This window comes from Triturus cristatus, chromosome 10, assembly GCF_964204655.1.
Source record: "Triturus cristatus chromosome 10, aTriCri1.1, whole genome shotgun sequence".
NCBI lineage: Eukaryota > Metazoa > Chordata > Amphibia > Caudata > Salamandridae > Triturus > Triturus cristatus.
Genome location: NC_140593.1, coordinates 370,751,771 through 370,777,689, shown reverse-complemented (window position 1 = coordinate 370,777,689; position 25,919 = coordinate 370,751,771). Strand labels below are relative to the sequence as shown.

At 46.5% G+C, this 25,919-nt stretch overlaps 1 protein-coding gene across 1 annotated transcript in view; it reads right to left on the bottom strand.

Annotated features, from left to right (window-relative positions):
- The window catches only part of DNAH11 (dynein axonemal heavy chain 11), a 3,007,685-nt gene that overhangs the window by 158,130 nt on the left and 2,823,636 nt on the right, over positions 1-25,919 (bottom strand). The window contains exon 77 of the mRNA XM_085631597.1: positions 21,926-22,168. Coding sequence (XP_085487723.1) covers positions 21,926-22,168 — 243 coding nt within the window. The remainder of the gene's footprint in view (positions 1-21,925; positions 22,169-25,919) is intronic.

Below are 25,919 nucleotides of genomic sequence, written 5' to 3'. Positions count from 1 at the left end.
TGTGGTGCAAAGTGTTGTGTTGGAATTTACTTTCCAGTTCAAGTCCCAATTTCTGTTGGAAAGTTGCCAAGAGTAATGCAAAGTAGCGCTCCATGCCACTTTGAGCTACCTTGTAGTAAGGGAGTATTCCATTGGTGGTGTAGTGGCATTCCCATGGACCCACCATGGGTTTTGGTGCAAATCCCTATCTACTATCATTTGTAGATAGTGTTCCGGGTGTGTATGAGACAAACATGGACGTTTCCTGCATGTACTGTGAGAGAAATAGAGAGAAAAGCTTTCTGTGCTGAGTATAAGTATGCTTGCACTGCCACTGCCCAAGCTTTATACTTGTTTTGTGTGAGAAAGAAGTAGCACTTCTTTAACCTGTGTTGTACATATTCTGTCTATACAAGAAAGAGGTTTTCAGTTCTACCAATGGTGTTACAACTGTTCAGTGTGTTTGCATTAGTGTAAACTGAGTAGTACCTATTGTATATGTGTGAGGGAAATGTAGTCTATTTACAATCCCCTGTTCTGTACACGTGAGCGAAGAAAACATGACATTACAACACAAACAATTACAATGCATGCTTTCACAACACGGTTTTTACATCGGAGCTACCATTTCATCGCATGATTTTACAACGCATGCCACTACAACACATTTTTTAAAACTACCATTACAACGCATTCCATTACAATGCATACCTTTACAACGCATACCATTACAACGCATAATACATTTTGGGCAACAGTAGGGTAAGTGTTGGATAGTGTAGGGGTAAAAATTACTATTCCCACTCCAGTGAGTGCAACAGTGGTTTAGTTTTGGATATTGTAGGGGTAAAATTTGCTATTCCCACCCCAGTGAGTGCAACAGTAGGGAAAGTGTTGGATAGTGTAGGGGTAAAAATTACAATTCCCATCCAACCCAAAACCCGTACCCACCCTAAAACTAAAAAATCTCCATTACTTACCTTATAATGTGTTGTAATGGCATGAGTTGTAATGGTATGCGTTGTAATGGCATGCGTTGTAGTGACTTGTGTTGTAATGGATGTTTCCTGTCCTGTAAGGGAAAGGACACTTGCAACACTAATGTCTAAAACGTTATTGTTTTCTGTATTTTGGAAGCTAGTGATGTTGCTTGTTCTATATGTGTTAAAATAACTATGATTATTCAGGACTCTGAATGATCTATGCTGCACCTATTGTATAGCCCTTAATATAAGTTCAGCAGTGAAGGGTAAAATACTGTTCTACCCAATTGTAACGGGCCTCGTGTTTTCAGACTCAGATTTTCTTGCTGCAGAAACACAAGTATAGGAACACAAGACCCAAATTTACCCGTAGTGAATTAGCCCACCAGAATGTCTGTCCGGTGCAAAGAAAATTGAGGCTGAGCTGCAAGACTATCCTCACCTCAGCCCCTAAACCTGGCAGGTTCACCCCTGAACTTTTTTTGCTTTTTACTGATGACTTGGTGTGGTAATTGTTTGGTCTCTGCGCACTTTCCCTGTGTCCCAGGGTAAAGTGCGTGCGTGCTCTGAGTGCATGTGGTGAGATAGGCCTGCCCTCCCATAGGAATGCATGGGGAATGTATGTGTCCCTAGTAGTTCCTGATGCGTGGGGTGTGCAGGCCCGAGTTTGGTATGTGCGGACTCGTGGGAGTGAATGCTGCGCGATGATGTGTGCGGCGTGCATGTACCTAGTGTGGAAGTGCCACTTCTAGAAGTGGGCACTTCTGTGTGCAGTGTGTCTGTCGCGTGATTGGCTGGTCGTGTCATGTGACGGGCTAGGGATTCCCCAGAGTCAGGATGAGTCACCCAGTGGTGAATGGGGAGATCAACAGCTAGATGGGTGGGAGGAGTACACCTGGGTCCTGAATAGGACAGGGTTTTCCACACACAATGCTGGCCCCGCCCCCTGCGGTGCGACTGACTACCCTAGCCCTGCCAATGAATAGAGTGAGGGGCTGAGCACATCAAGGGTGCTCCCCAACCAGCTGCGACTGGTTTTCCCCCTCACCCTGAACCCAGAACAAAGGGATTTGGTGTATAAAAAGGGGCTGTTTCCCCTTACAAAATGTTCTTGTTCTGACTTGAATCTGCCAGGGGCGCGCTGCTGCTGGGGCCCAGGAGGGACCGCCATGGGGGCTACCTTCCTGCTGGAGGGCCCTGTGTGCTGGCCCCTGGGCCCTGCTTTGCCCCCTGGACGCCTTCAGGACCTTTTGGCTCGTTTTGCTGGTCCTTTTTCACTGCCCAGGCTTGGTGCAGCCTTCTAGCGCCTGGAGAGCGCTTTTATTTCCCCAGAGAAAGGAGCTGGGGGCGGTGCAGCATCACGCTGCGATGGAGAAGGAATCCCCAGACTAGGGATTCCCCCATGACGTGTGCCTGGCGGGAGCCCACCCCGCTTATTTCGTTGCTTTAGTGCACAGGTGCCCACCCTGCGTCTTCGTCTCATGTTCTACATATTACGGGTGCCCACCCCGCTTACTGGCATCCCACACGGGTGCCCACCCCGCTGCTGCAGTTATGGTCACGCTCGAGGGAGCCTACCCCTCATTCGAAGCGAGGAAATCGCCGCCGCTGCCAACCGCGGCCGCCCGGAAGTCAGGCAAGACTGCCTGTGACGGGGGCGGGGCCAGCGGCTGGAGCGGAAGCAGCGCGAGAGTTGCGGGCCCGGGTGAAATCGGAGGACAGCGCGAGGCTCCCATCTGCAAGGGAAGCCCCGCGCCGCCGGAGAAGTGCTGCCGCCGCAAGAAGTGGAGTCCCCTGCGCCGGAGCCCGGTGAGTAAGGGCTGGGCAGGGGACAGGGCGGCACAGTGCTCGCGCTCCCCCAAGGGAGCAGGCTTGGTGTTGGTGCGAGGCACCGAGTGGGAGCAGGCTTGGTGTTGGTGCGAGGCACCGAGTCAGAGCGGCCCCGTGTGTGCAGCGGGCCGCTCCAACGACCTGGGCATCATTATGCCTAGAGCCCCAGAGGGGGCCAGTTTTGCCAGTGGCGCCGCCGTAGCGGGCCACTAGTTCGTGGCGCATGTTATCTCTAGAGCCAGAGAGGCTCCCACATGGGCATGTTGTGTTTAGGCGCCCCCCGCCCCCTCGAGGGCACGATTGTTTCTCGAGTCTGTAAGGCTCCAATGTTGCGGGGCACAGGTGGTTCCGAGCGCGAGTGCGCTCCCTCGCTTTGGGGGCATATTTGTTTTAGAGTCCCACAGGCTCCAACGAAGGGGGCATTATTATTCAAGAGCCCTGAGGCTCCAACGAAGGGGGACTTGGGGACATGTTATGTCCGAGCCTAGGTGGCTCCAGCGTTTTGGATAATGTGTTCAGGGGCCAGTGAGAGCCCATGCCTCCTATTTGCCTTCCCCAGCTGCGCAGCACTTAGTGCCAGCTGCAGCGTTTAGGCCCTGCCTGGTCTTCAGCTGCCCAGCAAGTAGTGGGCAGCTGCTACGTTTAGGTTCTGGTGCGTCCTGGACTCTAATGTGATTGAGGTGTTATTGCGATTCATGCTAATGTGATTTTGGGTGCTAGGAAATGTACTGTGTATAGTATGTTTTGCGCACCCTGTGTTGTGTACCTCTAAATATGGTTAGTTCTGCCTAGGAGGTTGTTTTACCTTGTTAGGGTTGATGGTAGGGAGAATGTACTTCCCTGTGTTATGTACGCCCCTAGTGTAGGGATACTTAGGTGGTTGTTTTCTCCCTAGTACAGGTGGTGCTAGTGAGGTCCTGATTCCCTGCGCAATATTTTCCTATGGTGGTTAGGGTTGCGTAGGTGGTACTTACCTGATACCAGTAGTTACTGGTTGTGTGCTACATATGTTATTTTGTACTACAGTATTATTCCTATATTCTAAAGAGTGCTAATTCCTGACAGTGGTCCAGGTGGCCCTGTCCCCTGTATATATAATCCCTTGTAAATTCTGCCCGTGCCTGTTGGCACATTGTAGAGTGTGTGTTTTTATCTAATGTGTGGTGTATAATACAAAGGCTATTTTTATAGAATACCTTGTGTGGAGTTTCCTTTGTGGTGGGCCTTGGGTGTTGTTGCTGGGTGCGCGCGCAAACGCTTTACACATCGCCTCAGAGATAAGCCTGACTGCTCGTGCCAAGCTACCAAGGGGGTGAGCAGGGGTTATCTTTGGCGTGTAACTCCCCAGCCCTGACTAGAGTGGTGCTTTCTGCCTGACTTTGGCGCAAGCCCTAGCCAACCAGAAATCCCATTTCTAACATTGGTGGCAGCGGTGGGATTTGGACTTGCGTTTGCGCTGTACCGCAGCAGCAACTGGCCGCACTACTAAGCTCTGCATTTAGATAAATCACATGGTATAGGGATTATTGTTTTAAAGTTTGCTTTTAAATGTCATTTCTTTGGAAATGTGTTCTTGTGCACTGTGAGTTAGGTGTCCCTAGCTCGGGAGGGTAGATCATCCCCCTTAGTGCATTGTGTTTTCTGGATTCACCAGAGGGTGGGATCCAGTGGTGGCAGCAGATGTGTGTCCAGTGCATGTATTCCCATTCCCAGTTCCAGGGGTAGTGGTACCTGTGTCACGTGGTGGTCAGGTTGAGAAATCAGGGGCGGTAGAAACTGTCTTACCAGTCTTGGGAGGGGTTTGGGGATGAATGTGTAATGCGCTGGATGAATGTGAATGTCCCATTCCCAGTTCCCAGAGTAATAGTACCTGTGTCACGTGGTGGTCAGGTTGAGAAATCAGGGGCGGTAGAAACTGTCTTACTAGTCTGGGGGGTGTGTGAGTGTGGATGAATGGTGTGAGTTCTCTGAAAGAAGGAGCTTGCTGAATACTTTGGTGTGAGTTCTCTGAAATAAGGAGCTTGCTGGTTGATTGGGTGTGAGTTCTCTGGGATAGGGAGCTTGCATTGGGGAGTGATTCCAAAAGTAGTGGCTGAGGTGTCTTCCAGCCCAGCGTGGTGGAAGAGGTTCAGAGTAGCCCAGCTAGGTCTCGGTGTAGGGGCTCACGGCCTGTCTCTGCGGAGAAGGAGTGGGTGGGACTGCGTGTCTCCAGGTGCCCGAAACCCAGTGTCAGGGCCTGGATGGTTTCTTTAGGGAACATCAGGTCGGGGGCCTAGGCTGTACCAATAGGTCACTTGAGGAGGATCTCCCAGTGTCTAGAGGACGTGGAGCGTCTGTAATCAGAGCTCCAGTAGTCCTGGTGTCTGGCGGTACCGCTCCAGTTGGGAGGGTGCAGAAGTCCAGAGGGAGGGGTGAGAGGGGGAGGGATTCCCCAGTGGGAACCAGTAGGTCAGGGACCGGCCGGAAGGGCTGAGTCGCCACTGAGTGACCGTGGTGTCGCCACTTCTGTCCTGGGGGGTCTGCACGCACTGTCAGATGGACAGGAGGTCGTGAGATCAGCGCCAGGCAGACTGTCACACGACCCATTAGGTATGTGTCACCCTCGTTAAGTCCTGGTTCGCCAGGCATCTGACCAAAGGGTACGTCCCTCGGTTGGGGAGCCAGTAGTCGGTGTTTCCGGATCTGGACGTAAGGGCAGCTGTAGTCCTGAGGGCAGGTGGGGCTCATCTTAGGTGAAGAGACCCTGCTCTACAGTGGAAGGGGGTGCAGAGGGAGGGAGTCCTCGCCTCTGACCCCTTGGATCCCAGGTGGTAGACCGGTTGGTGGAGAGAGGTCCTAAACTGGTGGGAGAGTTGTGTTCTGGTGGGTGCTTCCCTGGGAGGGTGCGGAACCCCAGAAGTAGAGGTAGGGTGGGGCATTCTTGCCCGTGACCTCTGGTCAGCCTGAGGGTGCGGACCCTAGGTTGAAGGATCAGTGGTAGTTGGGAACTACACTGAGAGGGAGAGTGGAGAATGGCTTGTATGCCAGGGGTTACTACCCCCCACTCTGGGTTTGGCAAGGACCAGTGGTATCTGGGTGGCCTAGGGCCTGGTCCTGGCCGTGGACAACTAGGTAGTACCAGTGGGGTAGCCTAGTTGGGCCTGACTTCTTTTCGGTTGTGTTTTTTTCAGATGGAACCATGTTGATTGAGAATGGCGTAGAACCGGAGAGTGTCCCTGCAGTGCGGACCTGCGTCCGTGTTCTATCGCCCCAAGCAGGGAAGACCATCACGGTGGTGATTGGTCTGCCCTGCGTTTTGGCTGGAAGGGGGTGTTGGACTTGGCCCTTCTGGCAGGTTCACCCCTGAACTTTTTTTGCTTTTTACTGATGACTTGGTGTGGTAATTGTTTGGTCTCTGCGCACTTTCCCTGTGTCCCAGGGTAAAGTGCGTGCGTGCTCTGAGTGCATGTGGTGAGATAGGCCTGCCCTCCCATAGGAATGCATGGGGAATGTATGTGTCCCTAGTAGTTCCTGATGCGTGGGGTGTGCAGGCCCGAGTTTGGTATGTGCGGACTCGTGGGAGTGAATGCTGCGCGATGATGTGTGCGGCGTGCATGTACCTAGTGTGGAAGTGCCACTTCTAGAAGTGGGCACTTCTGTGTGCAGTGTGTCTGTCGCGTGATTGGCTGGTCGTGTCATGTGACGGGCTAGGGATTCCCCAGAGTCAGGATGAGTCACCCAGTGGTGAATGGGGAGATCAACAGCTAGATGGGTGGGAGGAGTACACCTGGGTCCTGAATAGGACAGGGTTTTCCACACACAATGCTGGCCCCGCCCCCTGCGGTGCGACTGACGACCCTAGCCCTGCCAATGAATAGAGTGAGGGGCTGAGCACATCAAGGGTGCTCCCCAACCAGCTGCGACTGGTTTTCCCCCTCACCCTGAACCCAGAACAAAGGGATTTGGTGTATAAAAAGGGGCTGTGTCCCCTTACAAAATGTTCTTGTTCTGACTTGAATCTGCCAGGGGCGCGCTGCTGCTGGGGCCCAGGAGGGACCGCCATGGGGGCTACCTTCCTGCTGGAGGGCCCTGTGTGCTGGCCCCTGGGCCCTGCTTTGCCCCCTGGACGCCTTCAGGACCTTTTGGCTCGTTTTGCTGGTCCTTTTTCACTGCCCAGGCTTGGTGCAGCCTTCTAGCGCCTGGAGACCGCTTTTATTTCCCCAGAGAAAGGAGCTGGGGGCGGTGCAGCATCACGCTGCGATGGAGAAGGAATCCCCAGACTAGGGATTCCCCCATGATGTGTGCCTGGCGGGAGCCCACCCCGCTTATTTCGTTGCTTTAGTGCGCAGGTGCCCACCCTGCGTCTTCGTCTCATGTTCTACATATTATGGGTGCCCACCCCGCTTACTGGCATCCCACACGGGTGCCCACCCCGCTGCTGCAGTTATGGTCACGCTCGAGGGAGCCTACCCCTCATTCGAAGCGAGGAAATCGCCGCCGCTGCCAACCGCGGCCGCCCGGAAGTCAGGCAAGACTGCCTGTGACGGGGGCGGGGCCAGCGGCTGGAGCGGAAGCAGCGCGAGAGTTGCGGGCCCGGGTGAAATCGGAGGACAGCGCGAGGCTCCCATCTGCAAGGGAAGCCCCGCGCCGCCGGAGAAGTGCTGCCGCCGTAAGAAGTGGAGTCCCCTGCGCCGGAGCCCGGTGAGTAAGGGCTGGGCAGGGGACAGGGCGGCACAGTGCTCGCGCTCCCCCAAGGGAGCAGGCTTGGTGTTGGTGCGAGGCACCGAGTGGGAGCAGGCTTGGTGTTGGTGCGAGGCACCGAGTCAGAGCGGCCCCGTGTGTGCAGCGGGCCGCTCCAACGACCTGGGCATCATTATGCCTAGAGCCCCAGAGGGGGCCAGTTTTGCCAGTGGCGCCGCCGTAGCGGGCCACTAGTTCGTGGCGCATGTTATCTCTAGAGCCAGAGAGGCTCCCACATGGGCATGTTGTGTTTAGGCGCCCCCCGCCCCCTTGAGGGCACGATTGTTTCTCGAGTCTGTAAGGCTCCAATGTTGCGGGGCACAGGTGGTTCCGAGCGCGAGTGCGCTCCCTCGCTTTGGGGGCATATTTGTTTTAGAGCCCCACAGGCTCCAACGAAGGGGGCATTATTATTCAAGAGCCCTGAGGCTCCAACGAAGGGGGACTTGGGGACATGTTATGTCCGAGCCTAGGTGGCTCCAGCGTTTTGGATAATGTGTTCAGGGGCCAGTGAGAGCCCATGCCTCCTATTTGCCTTCCCCAGCTGCGCAGCACTTAGTGCCAGCTGCAGCGTTTAGGCCCTGCCTGGTCTTCAGCTGCCCAGCAAGTAGTGGGCAGCTGCTACGTTTAGGTTCTGGTGCGTCCTGGACTCTAATGTGATTGAGGTGTTATTGCGATTCATGCTAATGTGATTTTGGGTGCTAGGAAATGTACTGTGTATAGTATGTTTTGCGCACCCTGTGTTGTGTACCTCTAAATATGGTTAGTTCTGCCTAGGAGGTTGTTTTACCTTGTTGGGGTTGATGGTAGGGAGAATGTACTTCCCTGTGTTATGTACGCCCCTAGTGTAGGGATACTTAGGTGGTTGTTTTCTCCCTAGTACAGGTGGTGCTAGTGAGGTCCTGATTCCCTGCGCAATATTTTCCTATGGTGGTTAGGGTTGCGTAGGTGGTACTTACCTGATACCAGTAGTTACTGGTTGTGTGCTACATATGTTATTTTGTACTACAGTATTATTCCTATGTTCTAAAGAGTGCTAATTCCTGACAGTGGTCCAGGTGGCCCTGTCCCCTGTATATATAATCCCTTGTAAATTCTGCCCGTGCCTGTTGGCACATTGTAGAGTGTGTGTTTTTATCTAATGTGTGGTGTATAATACAAAGGCTATTTTTATAGAATACCTTGTGTGGAGTTTCCTTTGTGGTGGGCCTTGGGTGTTGTTGCTGGGTGCGCGCGCAAACGCTTTACACATCGCCTCAGAGATAAGCCTGACTGCTCGTGCCAAGCTACCAAGGGGGTGAGCAGGGGTTATCTTTGGCGTGTAACTCCCCAGCCCTGACTAGAGTGGTGGTTTCTGCCTGACTTTGGCGCAAGCCTTAGCCAACCAGAAATCCCATTTCTAACACTACTGCACTTAGGGGGAGCAGGTAATGTTGACAACACATTTGTTCCCTTGCGCCCGTTCCCTTCCTCAATTCCTCACTGTCCCTGTATACCTCATTAGAGCAGGTGCTAAATGTGAGCATTATTCCACATAGAACTTGAAATTCTATGCAGAATTTCCACCTGAATGAATGGGTTTACAAAGTATTCGCCATACTGTAGTCATGAACTTGTAATTGCAAGGTATTGGCAGCTTGTTGCCTCACTGTGTTTACAGGTGCAGAGTATCCACTCCACCAGTACAGTGAAAAATGTAACCAGGCCTTATGTGTTATAGAAGATTCAGAAAACCCATATAATTCCTTTAAAAGCCAAGAAAACTCACTTAGTCAGAGTAGCATATCTTTGTTTGTGCAACGCCATGTGCAGTGTTGAAGGTGGAAAAGACATAGGAACAAACATATTCCTATGAACTATCTATGCATTGGACAAATATATGTTTATTAAGAGTGTTTAACATTTGCATAATTTGCTGTTGTGGAAGTGCATGGAATTATAACAAAACCACGTGAAAATATCCATCAATTTGCATAATATTTTAGCATGTAATGCATCCTTCCATCAATTTTTGGACCAGGATAGCATTTAAACATGAGCTCCTCAAACACCCACTTGTGTTCTACTGTGCCTGTCTTTTTGTAGTAGTTTTTTTAACAACAAATTGCGCCATTTGCAGTAAATGCTTATCATGAACGGTGTATAATTATGCAAAGTGGCGTAAAGGCATCATTTTGGGATTTCCAAGCAAGAACTGTGGCCCGATATTTCCAAATCTTGTGAATTATGCCAGTGTAATTTAAATTTCACCCAAAAATGTAGTTTTAGCTCTGATAATGATAATATTCCTTACCATGACGTGCACAGCCCAAATCAAACAGATCCCCTTTTAGGGCCCACCATTACCGAACCTAATTACATTGCACGGATTAGGACTTAACCCATCAGTGAACCCCCAGTGTAGTCTGGCTCTCAGCCTAGTAAATTACCCTTCTGGCCTACCCCCAGTGCAGGATAAAGCAAAGCATCATTTCAAACTCATTTGCAACATGTGCTTATATACAGATGATGTTTTAGTAACGGTCATATTTGTGCGTGCTAGTCCAGGAATGAGATAGACAGTGCTCTTGCAGAGATACTCTAGTATCATGGCCTGCAGACATCATCACATCATTTAAATACGATGCACTTGTGTCATAATTGAAGTTTTTGCAGTTTCCCTGGACTTTGACACCCAGTGGAATGTGTGCTCAATGCACTTCATAGGAGTTGAAGGCTGCCCTACAGCCCCTAACGATGGCGTTTTTAGTGTCTTGAGATTCTTGTGGTTGTGTCACTTATTTCACAATAAGCACTGTCCCACCCGAACGGAATGCAGCATTTCCTCTTCTATCACTTCCCCGCTTAAAAAATGAGAAATGCTTTGGCTGCCCAGATCAGAAAAACGTAAAGAAAACCTTTCAGAATATTTGGAATTTCCCCTGGTTTCCTGTGTTCTCTTTAATATGACAAAAAAATAAAGCTGTGACACGAAGTACAAACAAGTTACTGTTACCAAACAGACATAAACAGGTCCTGCAAGTAGGCTTTTACAAAATAAAGACATTCAAAGATGCACTGCAGTCTGCTCCTGTTGGAGCAGAAGCGCTGCATTAACAAAACAAAGGTTTCTATGGAAGCACCCTAAGTGACCGGCATTCAGGTGTGAATGTATGCAGATTGCATCCTTTGACTTCTCGGCCTGGAGACAGAGGTCACAGTCAAAGCGCTGAACCTCGCGCTGTGGAATGAAAGGAGCACCTCTCCCCACCCCCCATCCCATTCACAGCCCGTTTTGGTTTTGCACTTGAAAGTGCACCGGAAAGGAGCATTCAGCAAAAAAAAAAAAGAGATGGGGTTCTACATATGTTTAACATTATGCCTGCACTGTATTTATTTCAGCGTTCACGGAATTTACATGTATTTGACAATTGTACACACCCAATGATCGGACAAAACCTACGATTTCAAATTGCAAGGTGTTCATTTCATTGCAACCTGTAAATGAATACATGATTTATGTAACACATTTCACTCCCGATAATTCTTTGGCAATCTAAGTTGAATATTTTTAAACAAATTTGATTAGGGAAACAAACCAAACGATTTGGTACAATTAACCAAATAATTTCTTTAAACTATGATTCCATGGAGAGAAAGGGCACCAGCATATTACATGGTGCTATATAATTAAGGTGCATTTCAGCTGCTTACCAGTGCAGGAAAAAGGTTTCTAGACCGGAACAACTGTTTGACCTCCCAAGAAGAAAATGTAGTATCTATAGGCAGATTCACACTTGCTGTACATGCTAACTTGAACTTTACATTGAATACATATTGGGAACGCAGTGTTTAAAGCTAAATAATTGAACCTTGAGTGTAATAAAGCCAGAAATTTAGTTTAATGTTGGCAGTAGAAGGCCTTTTGGAATTCTTAAAGAAACACACTGGACTTACTATCAATAGTGCAGCAGGTGAAGTGACCTGATGGACCAGGGGCTCACTACACTCTAATTGTTACTATTTATTTACCACCAAAGCACAGATTGGTAGACATATTTTCTCTGCTTGCATTAGGGCTCAGCACAACCTGGCTACTTCAATTAAACACTATCACTGGTGGGGCCTACAGCTCTCAAATAAGCACGGAAATTAGGCTAGCTTTGGGCGAAAGTTTAATTACAGTGGCATGATTCCTGTAATTTCTGGATTTAAACATGGCTGTTGTGCAAATTTGCCAAAATGACACCATTATTTCACTTTGCATATTTACACATCATATGTCTACGCGTGAGGACACATTTCAAACTAAATATAGCATGAAATGACAGATTTGCATTTTGCGTAATTAATTTTTTCTGCACAATTTTAGGGGACAGAATCATAATGAGGCCAATTTATCATACCTGAAGAATTCTAAATCTGAGGTACTGGATTTACTAGTGGGGAAGGCTATAAATAGCACCACCCCTTCCAGGACACTCATCTAACTTAAATGGATAGGAGAAAGGGAGATTCTTGAATGTAACTAAAGCATCTTATAGTAGCATATTGTCATTTACAGACAGCACATTTTCCGTTGAAATGACCACTAAATTTGCACACACATACAGTTTTACTGATAGAACCATATACACACAAATGATATTTTGTGGGAATCGGGTTTCTGTGAATCATTTGAGCATGGCCAAGTAAGTGTCTTGATTTGTTTTAATCCAATTAAAATCTCTGTTTCCCACACACTTCATAATACAGTGCTTCATTTCTACTTTCCTAACTGCTGGATGTGTACAGTTCATTTACAGGTATTTACAATTTGTTGCGTAATGCAAAAAACAACATTCTACATATTTCACTTTAAAAACTCCTTTCACTTTGCAGTCAGAGCAAACACAAGGAGATGATGGACGGAGCGCTGAAACTTTTCAGACACTCACCCCCAGTCACAGATCTGGGCTGAATCACTTCGCCACCCCAGTTCAGACATAGCTATATGCAAATCAGTCTTGACCCTGTGCTTCATGGGAACAGTCCAGCACAAGCTGCCAAGCCATGTCTTCCCTGGACCGGAAACAAGCATCCTGGGACCGGTTTCAGGCTAACAGCCCTCATCAGCCAGGCTAGCTTGAATCCAGTGGCAAAGTGAGCAGGGGACCCACGTCTGGGCATACCGTGCCAACTTAGGGCGAACAAAGCAAACACAAGGAGATGATGGACGGAGCGCTAAAACCTTTCAGACACTCACCCCCAATCACAGATCTGGGTTGAATCCATCATCGGTCTTTAGCTCACTTCGCCACCCCAGTTCAGACATAGCTATATGCAAATCAGTTTTAACCCTGTGCCTCATGGTAACAGTACCGCCCGAACGGCCAAGCCATGTTTTCCCTGGACCGGAAACAAGCATCCTGGGACCGGTTTCGGGCAAACAGCCCTCATCAACCAGGCTAGCTTAAATCCAGTGGCAAAGTTTGCGGTCAGAGAAACAAAAGTAAACACCAATCCTCAGGTTAGAAGAATAAAGCAGCATTAAATTTCTGTCTTACCTGCAAGAGTGAAAAGTTAAACACAGAATTTAAAGGCAACTGTTTTTACTGCTCTGACTTTCTTAAACCACCAAACATTAGCTCGCTAGACATGACCCATCAAGTGGATCATGACCCTCAGTTTGGAAAACACTGGTGTACATACAATAGTTGGACTTGTGGCAGGACCCTGAGAGAAACTGAGAGTTACATAGCTACCCCTACCCAGACGAATGCTGGCAAGGACCAGATGAGAAGTGCAGATGGCTCAAACATCTTTTACCTACAAATACTAGGTTTCATGTATCAGGTCAGGAGCTGAATTAAAAATGGGGACCATGTGACAGTGTTGTGGGGACTGCAGACGACTACAGAGGCCATACTGCACTGTTTCCTGAGAGGGGAGCGGCCTTGCATCACAGTGCTTTAAAGTGTACTTGTGCTTCCTGCTGTGTGGGACACTGTCATTGTGGGGACTGAGGAGGACTTCAGAGGCTATACTGCTCTGATTCTTGGAGGAGGACGAGGGGCCTTGTATCACTGCACTTTAAAGCGTGCATCTGTTTACCCCTGCATAGGACACTGTGACAGGGCTTGGGAGTCTGAGGAGGACCACAGGGGCCATATTGCACTGTTTACTTGAGAAGGCTGGTACTTGCACCACATCACTTTAAAGCACGCCCCTGTTTTCCACTGCTGAGATGCTGTGACATTGTTGCAGAGGAGGACTACAGGGGCCATACTGCACTGCTTCCTGGAGGACATGTGGCCTTGCACCACAGCACTTTAAAGTAAGCTTCTGTTTCCTGATGTGTGGGATGCTGCAAGTGTATTAGGGGTCAATGAGGACTACATGGGCCATACTGCACTTCTTACTGAGAAGCTGGGGCCTTGCACAACAGAGCTTTATAGTTCACCTCTGTGGAGCAGGTCTGTCTGTGCCTGTCCACGGCCGTAAGGGGCTAGGTTGGGCCACGGCATTATGAGCTCCACCACAACAACTAAGTGTGCCACAATTTACTGTTTTATAGAGTGTGAAGTGGGTGTCCTATTAAAATAATTTGAGCTTCCTGCATGCCACCTTTCTATTGATGCCATAAATCATGCAAGTATTATAAATGGGACACCCTCAGCTCTTCGCTATAATGGAAATCTTACTTCTCTTATGATGGCTATTTCCTCTTGTTTAATTTCTGCTGTTAATACCCTCAACTCAAAATTAACCAACAGCTAAGTATGAGAGGAAAGCTGCAACTTTCACCAAAACATTATATAAATGTGTAAAGACCTCCATGGAATTTTTACCATATCATGCTTTTCAACAGTCCATTTTTGATGAGTTGCATTTTAAATTAGATGCAAAGTTTGAAAAAGTGGTCCAGTCTCTTCTTGAGCAAGTTAATCACATTGAATTGCATTTGGTAAAGGTATTACATTTCTCAATTGTACAATTGTACAGCCTGCTTTGCTCAATTATGGTTTACCTTTGCACTGACCTTTGCCTCCCCTCCCGATCTCAGAATAATGTACCATCTTCAAAGCCACCTAATGCCTGTTCTTAGCCTTGTCCATTAATTAACTTTACGTAGTGGGATGAAATTAGAAGTGACTGACTCAAGGCCACTTCAATTGTCCCCTGAGCTTTTACGCTATTATGCACACCCGACCATAATCCAATACAAACTATGCCATCTGTTGTTAACTTTGTGGTTCCACTGGAGCCTGCAGTGAACCCACGTAGGAGCACACACACCATTCTAGATTCACCACCAGTGGCATGCCTGTATGTGGTAATATAAATAAACTCTAAAATTACTCTAAACACCATTTACCACTACCTACCCTAAACCCTAAAATCACCCTTCCCACACTTCACCACTACCCACTCCGTAACCCTAAAATTACCCTTAACACCCCTTACCCCCTCAAACCCTAAAATTACCCTTTATACACTGCCATTAGACACCCCGAACCCCCAAATTGCCCCTACCACCCTTTACCACTAAGCACCCTTAAACCTTACAAATACCCTTACCACCCCTAAACCCTAATATTACTTTAAACACCATTTACCAATACCTACTCCCAAACCCTAAAATTGCCCTTCCCAAGCTTTTCCACTATGCACCCCAGAACCCTACATTTAATCTTACTGGCCTCTACCACTACACACCAGACACCTAAAAATGTACTCTTAACACCCTTTACCTCTACCAACTTTAAACCGTAAAATTAATCTTTACACCCTTTACCATCATCCACCCCTAAACCCCCTACTGCCTTTTCCACTACCCACCCTTAAACCCTAAAAATACCCATACCATCCCTAGACCCTTAAATTACCCTGCCTGCCGTTTACCACTATCAACCCCAAACCCTAAAATTACAAAGGCAAAGCAACATAAAGACTCTGGATTCCTAGAACAAGCTTTAAAATGCAACAATAGGCATTGTTGCCTCTAAGCTACTTGCCAAAAATGATAAAACTAGTTTATATTGCATTGCAGCATAACTAATAACATTTAAATGCAAAAAGGCTAAATAAATACTTTATGTAAAAAAAGTTTTATTTAATTAAATAGAGAAAAGGTTAATTTACATGAAAAATCTTTGCATAAATAGGTTTATGCAGCTTTTCCTTTGAAATGTCTGTCCTTTCTGCTGCTAGTGTGTTTCTGGTTAGCAAAGTGTGTTTAAATGCAAAGTGTGTTTAAGACTGCAGTACCACCTCCTGTCTACAGGGGCAGAGCGAGCACAAATATAAACACACTTGATGAAACACAGGTCCCCACAAGGCAATTTTTTTAAAAGTTGTAAAAATTGACACGGATGTTCCTGAAGCCATTTTTTATCATTTTGAAGACATTGCCTTGTGGGGACCTGGGTTCAAGTCCCCACAGTGCAGTCAAGTCCCCACAGCGTGAGTGTGTTATCACACCCAAGTCCCCACAAGGATAGTAACACAAACCCACACACACACACACACACACACACACACACACACACACACACACACACACACACACACACACACACATATATATATATATGAACGTTTAATACTTACCTAATACTTAATATTTAAAGCGCATATGCCTTTACCATTCAAGCCTTGCGTGGTAAAGGCACAAAATTGTAAAATCTTGCGTGGTAATGGTTATGCGTGGTAACTGTACCTGCGTTGTAACAGCCGTGTTGTAATGGTTATGCATGGTAACAGCTACATTGTAATGGCTATTTCCCCTCCAGAGTCCGCCTGAAGCTAAGCTATCATTTTTCAGGTGACTTTATTGACCTAAGAATGTTATAATCCTGCACAATGTATTTTGAACAGACTAGGGATAACTAGAATACTTTTTATAACAAGATGCTTGGTTGGCAACGATGTTGCCTCAGTATGATTACTGTATGCTATAAATAGTTTGGGTATAATTTACCCACAGGCCTGTTGCCAATGTCAACATAAATATAGTTTGGAGTGTTTTGTTTGCCAATAAACTAAACCATTGGCATTACAATCATACTCTAAAACAGTAGTTCTTAGCCAGGGACTCCTGGGGGTCAGGAAAGCCTACTCCAGCTGCTTAGAAAATTAAATGAAAATAACAGATAAAGTATATATAAATCCAGAAACAAAATGTACAATTGAAAATATTAAAACATTCTGTAAATGTTTAGGAATCTGAAATGGGAGGCTACAAATTAAGCTAGTATCCTCAGATTGAATAGTGGGAGCAGTGCAAGTGCATCAAACGGAACACAGTATGGATGATGAGTGGCCTCAATTGAATTTAGGAATGCTGACAATCTTCCTATTAAAATCTAAATTTAGAATTTTTAAATATTTGTTTGTGAATTAAACAAAATGTTAAATCTTTTGTGTATTTGTTTAATGAAGGTTTGTTTCTGTATTTTTTTGTGTATTGTTTTTCGGTTCAGACCATCACAAAATGTAAAGGACGGGGTTCCTGGCTTCCAATAATGACTCACTGGGTGGTGGGGAGCATGTAATGGTTCATTGGGGGTCCACAGAAGTCAAAAGGTTAATACCACTGCTTTAGAACAAACAGATAAGTAAGACCAATCAATTACCTGTGAAAAGTGTATACCATGCAAATGCCGAGAATCACCAGTTGGTGTATGGGCCTAAAACGCATACCTGTGTAGTGTAACAATATTAGGGGCAGCAATTTCAGAAACTCAAGGGATCCCACAAATCAAGCAGATATGTGCTCATGCAGCTAATCTGATAAAATTTGACCGCAGAGTGGCTATGTCCATCCAGTAAGTAGGACAGAACAGGACGAGCTGTGTTCATACAAATATTATGGACACCAACTGGTTAAATTAAGTAAAGCAGCTCTTATGACACAAGCAAGCAAATATCACTGCTGATTTGGACCCAAATCAGCACAGAAATGCTTCATATTTGTAGCTTTTTGAGTGAGAGAAAAACTTGATGTATTGATAAGTCCAAAATGGTAATTGATAACTGTAATTGTAGTTGACTTTTGTAGTTGTAGCTAAAACTTATTTCTTTAGGTGTGTGTTGTAACAGAAAGGTCCTTTGCATGGAGATGGACGTACACCCCAGCCCTGTATGCCAAACTGTAACGATGTCTGGATCCCTAAAATTGATTTTTGTTGTCATGGGCGAATGCTTATCATGCGTGCACACCATGACATCGGGCTGTCTCACAGATTGCGGTGATTGTGGACAGGAAGGGGTGCCCAAATTGCTAAGCTCATAGTGGTGAAAGGCTACTGCCATTAGCAAGGAGTTAAGCAGCACAAACGCAGTGGTGGCAGCATACTGGGTAGTGATCAGTAAATGTGGGCAGGCTCTTTTTTACCTGTGTAAAATAAGAGAGAGGGGCTCTATTCCACAAAAAGGGGTAGAGCGCCAAGAGACAAAAGTCTGAAAAAGTATTCCCCTTTTTGGCACTTATACAAATAATCATACAGATTCATACAGATATTACACTCAATCGATCACCAGAACAAGACACCCAAGTTTGAACCCTAGTCACAAGGTATTATAAAAATTTCTATTTTATTAAAAATGTTAGATACAGAACAATGTTAAGTAAATACAATATTAAAAATAGTCAAACAGTTACAAAACAGAACACATAACTAATGACATTGTGCCTGTTGTGCAATAAAAAAGATCACAAATAAAAAACAATTAGGAGCATGGGGAGAACATCAGAAAGAAAAAATGCTTTCTAATCCAGAATGCAAAGGAAGACACTAGACCCAAATCAACTGTTCTCTGCAGTGTTGATACTGTTAGCTAGTTTCATCGAGAACAGATGTCACTCCAGTCTACAGTCTGCCTTTTAAACTTGCGTCGACGCGTTTCGGTGGAGTATTATGATTATAAGACCACCTTCTTCAGGACAAATTATTCAATCTCCCACGATATAGATAATCTTAAAAAAATTTTTTATTAAAACCATCCAATAAGTCAGTATTGGTAGGCTTCTCGCCAAATTCCTAAAGGGCGAAATACGCTGAATTCAGCTGGAACCTAAAGGAACAGGCCTTTTGGTCTGCCGTCCTGCCTTTAAGAATTATTTACGATCGGGTTGCGAAGGTATGTGCGCCGATCATTATGTTTAACATGAGTGTTGTAACATCTTTACGATAAAACTGCTCCTGTATTATTCATGAGGTCCCTTTGCGATGATCCTCGATGCAGTTGGACAGTCTTGATAGTGCTTTTATTTTTGGTAACTCTAAGATTTCCGGTTCCAAGCACATGGATACCTCTACATCATCCCGGGAGCAGCGTGAAGATGTTACAACACTCATGTTAAACATAATGATCGGCGCACATACCTTCGCAACCCGATCGTAAATAATTCTTAAAGGCAGGACGGCAGACCAAAAGGCCTGTTCCTTTACGTTCCAGCTGAATTCAGCGTATTTCGCCCTTTAGGAATTTGGCGAGAAGCCTACCAATACTGACTTATTGGATGGTTTTAATAAAAAATTTTTTTAAGATTATCTATATCGTGGGAGATTGAATAATTTGTCCTGAAGAAGGTGGTTTTATAATCATAATACTCCACCGAAACGCGTCGACGCAAGTTTAAAAGGCAGACTGTAGACTGGAGTGACATCTGTTCTCGATGAAACTAGCTAACAGTATCAACACTGCAGAGAACAGTTGATTTGGGTCTAGTGTCTTCCTTTGCATTCTGGATTAGAAAGCATTTTTTCTTTCTGATGTTCTCCCCATGCTCCTAATTGTTTTTTATTTGTGATCTTTTTTATTGCACAACAGGCACAATGTCATTAGTTATGTGTTCTGTTTTGTAACTGTTTGACTATTTTTAATATTGTATTTACTTAACATTGTTCTGTATCTAACATTTTTAATAAAATAGAAATTTTTATAATACCTTGTGACTAGGGTTCAAACTTTGGTGTCTTGTTCTGGTGATCGATTGAGTGTAATATCTGTATGAATCTGTATGATTATTTGTATAAGTGCAAAAAAGGGGAATACTTTTTCAGTCTTTTTTACCTGTGCCACTGGAGTGAGGTATACAGACTCACTAATTTAAAGTTCCGCTGCTGTGTGCTTAACTCACCTTTGACCTACAATGGTTTCGTGTGGCACCAGTGAATGGTATTATATAGGGATAATGCAGTACTGTGCAGTACGTGTGTAGTATGTGTATGTGGTGGGTGTATGTGTTCCTATGAATGGTACAATACATAAAGGATGTAGTGCTGTGCATATATGCTATATGCATGTGATGGTTTTGAGTGCCTGTGCAAGGCACAATCCATGGAAGACTCTGCCTTCCATTTTGGGAGACCCAGGGCTAAATGGAGAAACATGAGGGAGGAGGTAGAGGAATTTTCCCAGACAGATTTGCGTATTGCTGCATTCCTGTAAGCTGCGTGGGACACACAGGCTTTCCAGTACACTTCAAGGGTGCTCTGTGATTCACAGAGAAGTCACTGGGAAGTAGACTGGGCAGATCTCAGGAAAGAAATGGGCCTGATAAGAAAATCATAAGAGACCCTGGGGTAGCATTTTGCTACACATATCACTGTGGCTGACATTCAGGTGTGAACCTCTAGTCACTTCCATGGCCTGTGTAGTGGGGCTGTCAGATTTGGAGTGGCATCTGCCATGACAGCCTGTTTTTCAAAGGAAGAGAAAACAGAAGAGAGGGTACTTCAAAGAGAAGCAGAACCCAAACATAAACTTAAAAAACTCTGACTCTAAATCCCATTTGGTGTCTGGAAATGGACTAAAAGAAGAGGAACTTGAGACCCCAAAAAATTGCCAACTGTCAAGCAGCCAGTGGGGCTATATGAAAAGAAGCTCTGCCTATAACCAGGACTGGGGTCAAGGCCTGCTAATCTCCTGGGTGGGTAAGGTAGCATGACCCAGATAATCCAAGACCACTAGCCCTGGAGCACCAGTGTCTGCCTGCTTGCCAAGATCAGTGTGCCCTGTGAGGAACAAGAGAGAGTCAGAGGGAGAAAAGTCTAGTGGGGGAATCCTGGTGAGTCGATCTCCGAAGCAAGGTGTGAGGAGACAGCCCCTGCACAAATCGGGTCATTGCCCGTGTGCAGTATTAAGTTGGGGACCCCGTATGTCAGGGGAGGCTGTCGTAAAGATTGCTACTGTGGCAATCGGACCATATTCCATGTGCGGTAGCAAGTCAGTGACCCTTTATGCCAGGTGGGGCCACAGTGAAGGTTGCTCCTTTACCGATCAGGCCATAGCCTGTGTGTGGTAACAAGTCGGCAACCCCAGATGCCAGATGGGACCATTGTGAAGATTGCTGCTGTGCCGATCGGGCCAGAGCCTGTGCACAGAAGAGGAATGGTGACCCCGTATGTGAGATAGGGGCACCAGGACCAAGCAAGAAGCATGGTCTGATTGAAATAGTCAATGGAGGAACAAGGCTGCCGTCATAACCCTAACGGGTCTGACCAGTACCAGGATTGTCACCCCCCACCTGTGGGAGGTACCAAAGAGCTTATCCAGCATCGGAGGAGAATCAAGAACCCTCCCGCCACTGTTGACACAAGACTGAGTGTGAGGAACTTGAGGACTGCTGACTGCAGCCCTCTTGGGCTGCCAGTGAAAGATTTACTGGAGACAGCTGCTGCACTATAAGTGCTCATTAAGGGGGCAGGTTTATAGACTCCGGTCCTGCTGGTTTAGCCAAGATTGATTTTGGATCCGACGGCCCCGGGGAAATTGCTTTCCAGATAGCGATGTGATGCTGGAACACTTTTGACTTTAATTAAGCATTGAAGTGGGACTCCTGAGACTCAGACTTCTATAGGGGCTTAATCTGAATGTCGCCTATAGTGAAAAGGGAGTAACCAATACTGCTTGCTTGAGGAAAGTGCACATCAGGGATCCGCCTATGAAACACTAGAGCCCTGACCTTAGTGTATTGTGTGTATTGTTTGTGAATGTCATATTTTACCATGTGAACAAATAAATACTCCTTTCTTCATAAAAGCAAGTATTTGACTGGGCAATTGCTTATTGCTGCTGCCGCTCGTATTTTGAGTAGTGAGCCTGTATTCACCCCCTGTGTCCACCTCCCCCCAAGAAGACTTGGACTGTTTGACCCACGCTACAACTCAATGTCAAGTGCTGAAGGAGTATGGGGCGCAGTTGACCAGGACCCATAGTATGTCAGACCCCGGGACATATGGAATGAAAGGCCTCAACACCCACGGTTGGTCCGAGTATCCCTTGCTTGCCCCGTGCCCATTCGAACAGTGTTCTGACAGTGTGGTCATCAGTTAAATTTACATAAGAATAGGACCAGCGCTTTCTGTATAGCTTTGTTATAAACATTGAGGAAATGCTTCTTAAAGAGACCATATGTCATTGTTCAATGACTGTCACATAATGCTTACCTTCTCTTCTACTGACTGTCCTGTTCCTTCCCCAATAAAGGCATCTCTGGGCTGCATTTCCAATAGAGTTCTGAAAAGATTCTCTGAAGTCACTGTTAGGAACTCAATCTCTGCATTGGGATGAAGTCCATATAGCATTGGACTTTCCTCTGGAAGCATTTCATCTACATAATTGTGGTAACCTGTGTAATCCATGTTAGACGGGGCAGGAAATCCTGGGGCCAGCATAAGGTCATTTTCAAACTTGAACGACAAAAGAAAGGAGGCAAGGGTACATTACAAAAGCTTCCAAGTACTCTTAAAATACCAGTCATTCCACAACACAAAGTCCATATAGCATTACACTTTCCACTGGAAGCATTTAATCTAAAATACCAGTCCTTTTGCAACATAATTACAAAGTACTCTACCGTCAGTGAATATTAATAGTTATTTAATGCTACCATTTTGGAAGGGACAGTGGAGAATTACAAAGGAGTTTGACATTCCTGCTCAGTTCGTCTTCTTGCTGCAAACTGTATTTTAATAATAATAAATCTTTATTCAGGTGCAAACACAACCATAAAAGATAAGTTCATGCAGTAAAATACATTCATTAAAAATCCATCAGCGATAAAAATACGTAAGAAAAAAGACCTGATTTCAAATCATTTAAAAAACCTTGTAAGAGGGGTGGGGGGGAGTCTGGGCAGCACTCACTTGGGTCTTAATTGTCTTGACCTAAAAGCGGCCCGCAGGAAGTTTGTAACAGCAAAAAGGGTATATTCATTATGCAAATCTGTAAGTACATGAGCGCCACTTGGGCTTGCCTAAACTTTATATTTTTTAAAAGGGACCGGAGAAACTGCCTTCTAGGATAGCTAAAATATTTGCATAAAAGTACAAAATGTAGGGTATCCTGTGGAGACCTAGAGTCGCAGCCACAAGGCTCTCTCTCTCTTTTAGATGAATAAAACCAGACCATATAGCCAAAAGATGGTGAATCTGATTAAACCTAAATCGAATCACCAGGAACCCATCACTTGCGCTGGTAAGGGTAGAAAGATACTTCTTCATTCTCTGCACAGATTTCAACAAAACGTGTCCCCTCACAGAAGACTTTAAGAGCTCAATACTTTAACAATGGGCAGAAGCCAGGGGCGTAACACAGGCCCTCACATCCCCCACGGTGTGGGGGGGGGGCCTGAGCTGCAGGGGGGCCCCCTCAGCACAGTACTCCGGCCTGGGAGCTCCAGATTAAATCCGGAGAGGGGCCCCCTCAACGTTCGTTACACCACTGGCAGAAGCATGCTTAAAAAAACACTCTTGCGGCCTCACTGAGTCGTATTTGAGAAAAGTGTCTGCCCTGCCTAAGGCAGTAATAGATTCCTTTACAATCACAAGATTTGTAAAGCGCACTACTTACCCGCGAGGGTCTCAAGGAGCTGAGGGAGAGGAGGGGGGGGGTTGCCGCTACTGGTCGAATAGGTCTTGAGTCGACTCCTGAAGGTCAGCAGGTCTTGGGTCTGTCGTAGGTAGAGGGGAAGGGTGTTCCAGATCTTGGCGGTGCAGTGGGAGAAGGATTTGCCTCCGGTGGTGGTTCTCCGGGTGCGCGGGATGGTGGCCAGGGAGAGGTCGGCGGAGCGGAGGTGACGGTTGGGAATGTAGAAGGAGAGTCGACTGTTGAGGTAGGCTGGGCCGGTTTTGTGGAGTGCCTTGTGTGCGTGGATCAGGAGTTTGAAGGAGATTCTCTTGTCGATGGGGAGCCAGTGCAGGTTTTTCAGGTGGGGGGGTGATGTGGCTGTGGCGTGGAATGTCGAGGATCAGGCGCGCAGAGGCGTTTTGGATTCTTTGCAGTCGTTTGATGAGCTTGGTCGGGGCTCCTGCATAGAGGGCGTTTCTGTAGTCGAGTCTGCTGCTGACGAGGGCCTGGATAACAGTTCTTCTCGTGTCTGTCGGGATCCACCTGTAGATCTTGCGGAGCATGCGGAGGGTGTTGAAGCAGGAGGAGGAGACTGCGTTGACTTGCTTGGTCATGGTGAGCGTTGACTCGAGGATGACTCCCAGGTTGTGTGCGTGGTCGGTTGGTGTTGGGGGTCCCCCTAGTGACGAGGGCCACCACGAGTCATCTCAGGCTGATAGGTTGGAGCCGAGGATGAGGATCTCTGTCTTGTCTGTGTTCAGCTTAAGTCGGCTGCACTTCATCCAGTCGGCGACGGCTTTCATTCCTTCGTGGAGGTTGGATTTGGCGGTGATGGGGTCCTTGGTGAGGGAGAGGATCAGTTGAGTGTCATCAGCACGTATCGTAACCACGAGATTTTAAAAGCATGATCTAATGACAGGCAATCTATAATGATTGAGGGGTTTAACTCGGTGTCCTCCCTGGAGCAAATCTTTAGCCAACACAACAGGGGCTTCACTGCCACCCGATTGCTTATAAAATAAACTCCAAGTTTTTCATGTATGGATAATGAGGGGGTGCTCTGGGGACCTTCAAAATTAGTCTAAAAAATGTATTTTGGGCAAGCTGTAACTTATGCACTGAGGTATGCTCCCATACTTCGCTAAGTTATAAAACCTTAGATATGCATTTGGACTGGTATAACTTTAAAAGCACACTTGGCGACCATGATCCTAATCTATAGCATAACTCTCAATAGCCCCTGTTGATTTATTCATACCACCCATCTTTCCCTCCAGCAGTGGTTTCCCATTTAAACTAGCGTCATATAAAGTGCCCAGGTTGGAAAAACCAGGGACCTTCGCAAGGGTATGATTCCCTGCCTTAAAGGGTTTGTACCTAGTCGACCGAGGGCCAACTTCCAGAATGTAAGATTTTGTGAAGTTGACTGTTGGGTCCAGACTGTCCATAAAAGAAACCAACCAGTCAATTAAAACCTGCATGCCCAATGCTGTGCGTGCCATAAGTCCTGCATCGTCGGCATATAGATGAACTGGTAATACTTTTCCACCAACTCTAGGACAGTCAGATTGTAACGAAGAGAGGGCAGATTCTAGGCCGTTGATATAAATGGTGAATAAAAAAGGAGCTAATATGCATCCTTGGCGGACCCCCCTAGTGCAATTAAACTGTTCTGAAAGCCCCCCGCCCCCGGGAATATCTTAATGCTGTAGTGGTATTGGCATAGAGATTCATTAATAAAGATACAATGGCTGGGTCTATGCCCAAAGAGACAAGTAGGTCCGAAAGTTTATTACGATATACCCTATCAAAGGCAGACGTAAGGTCCATGAACGCTAAAAACATTGCACCGGGTTGAGCCACCATGTATTTATTAACTAGTAAATACAGATTGAGGCATTGCTCAGTGGTTGATTTGCCTGGGCGAAAGCCAATTTGCACCTTCGATATTATCCAGTTCATATCAGCCCATGTTGATAGTCTTGTCAATAAAACCTGGCCAAGGACCTTTACTGCAGAATCAATTTTAGAATGGTAACATTGAGGATTATACTTATCCCCTTTCTTGAAAATCAGGACTATAGATGCCATTGATCAAGAATGCAGCATCCCGTGCCTTGCTGCGGCATTTAACACCAAAGTCAAGAGTGGAGCCCAAACATCAATATTGTCCCAAAAGAGATCCGGAGGGATCCTATCAGGTCCTGGGGTCTTGTTTCGGGATAAGGTTTTAATGCCCTTGTGCAATTCCTCCAGAGAATGGGTAACTACAACATCACCCCAGCCGGAGTTCGTCTTATTTGGGGTTTCTACAGAATGACCAAAATTGTAAACCCCCTTAAAATGGTCAACCCACTGCTCAGCGGTAATATGATGACAGAATGATGGCTTAAGTGGCTCCAAGAAGCAAGGCCTAAAAAGTGTGCCGTCCCTCTGCTCGCTGGCTTCAATCAGCTCATCCCATGCCTGTTTCTGTAGCTGCTGTCTTCGTCTTTTTCATGGCCCCTTTTAGGCGAGGCAACAGTTTGTGACCCATGCACTGTTGCAGGGGGATGGTTTCAATGCTTTCTTCAAATTGCGCAGGGCCCTGGA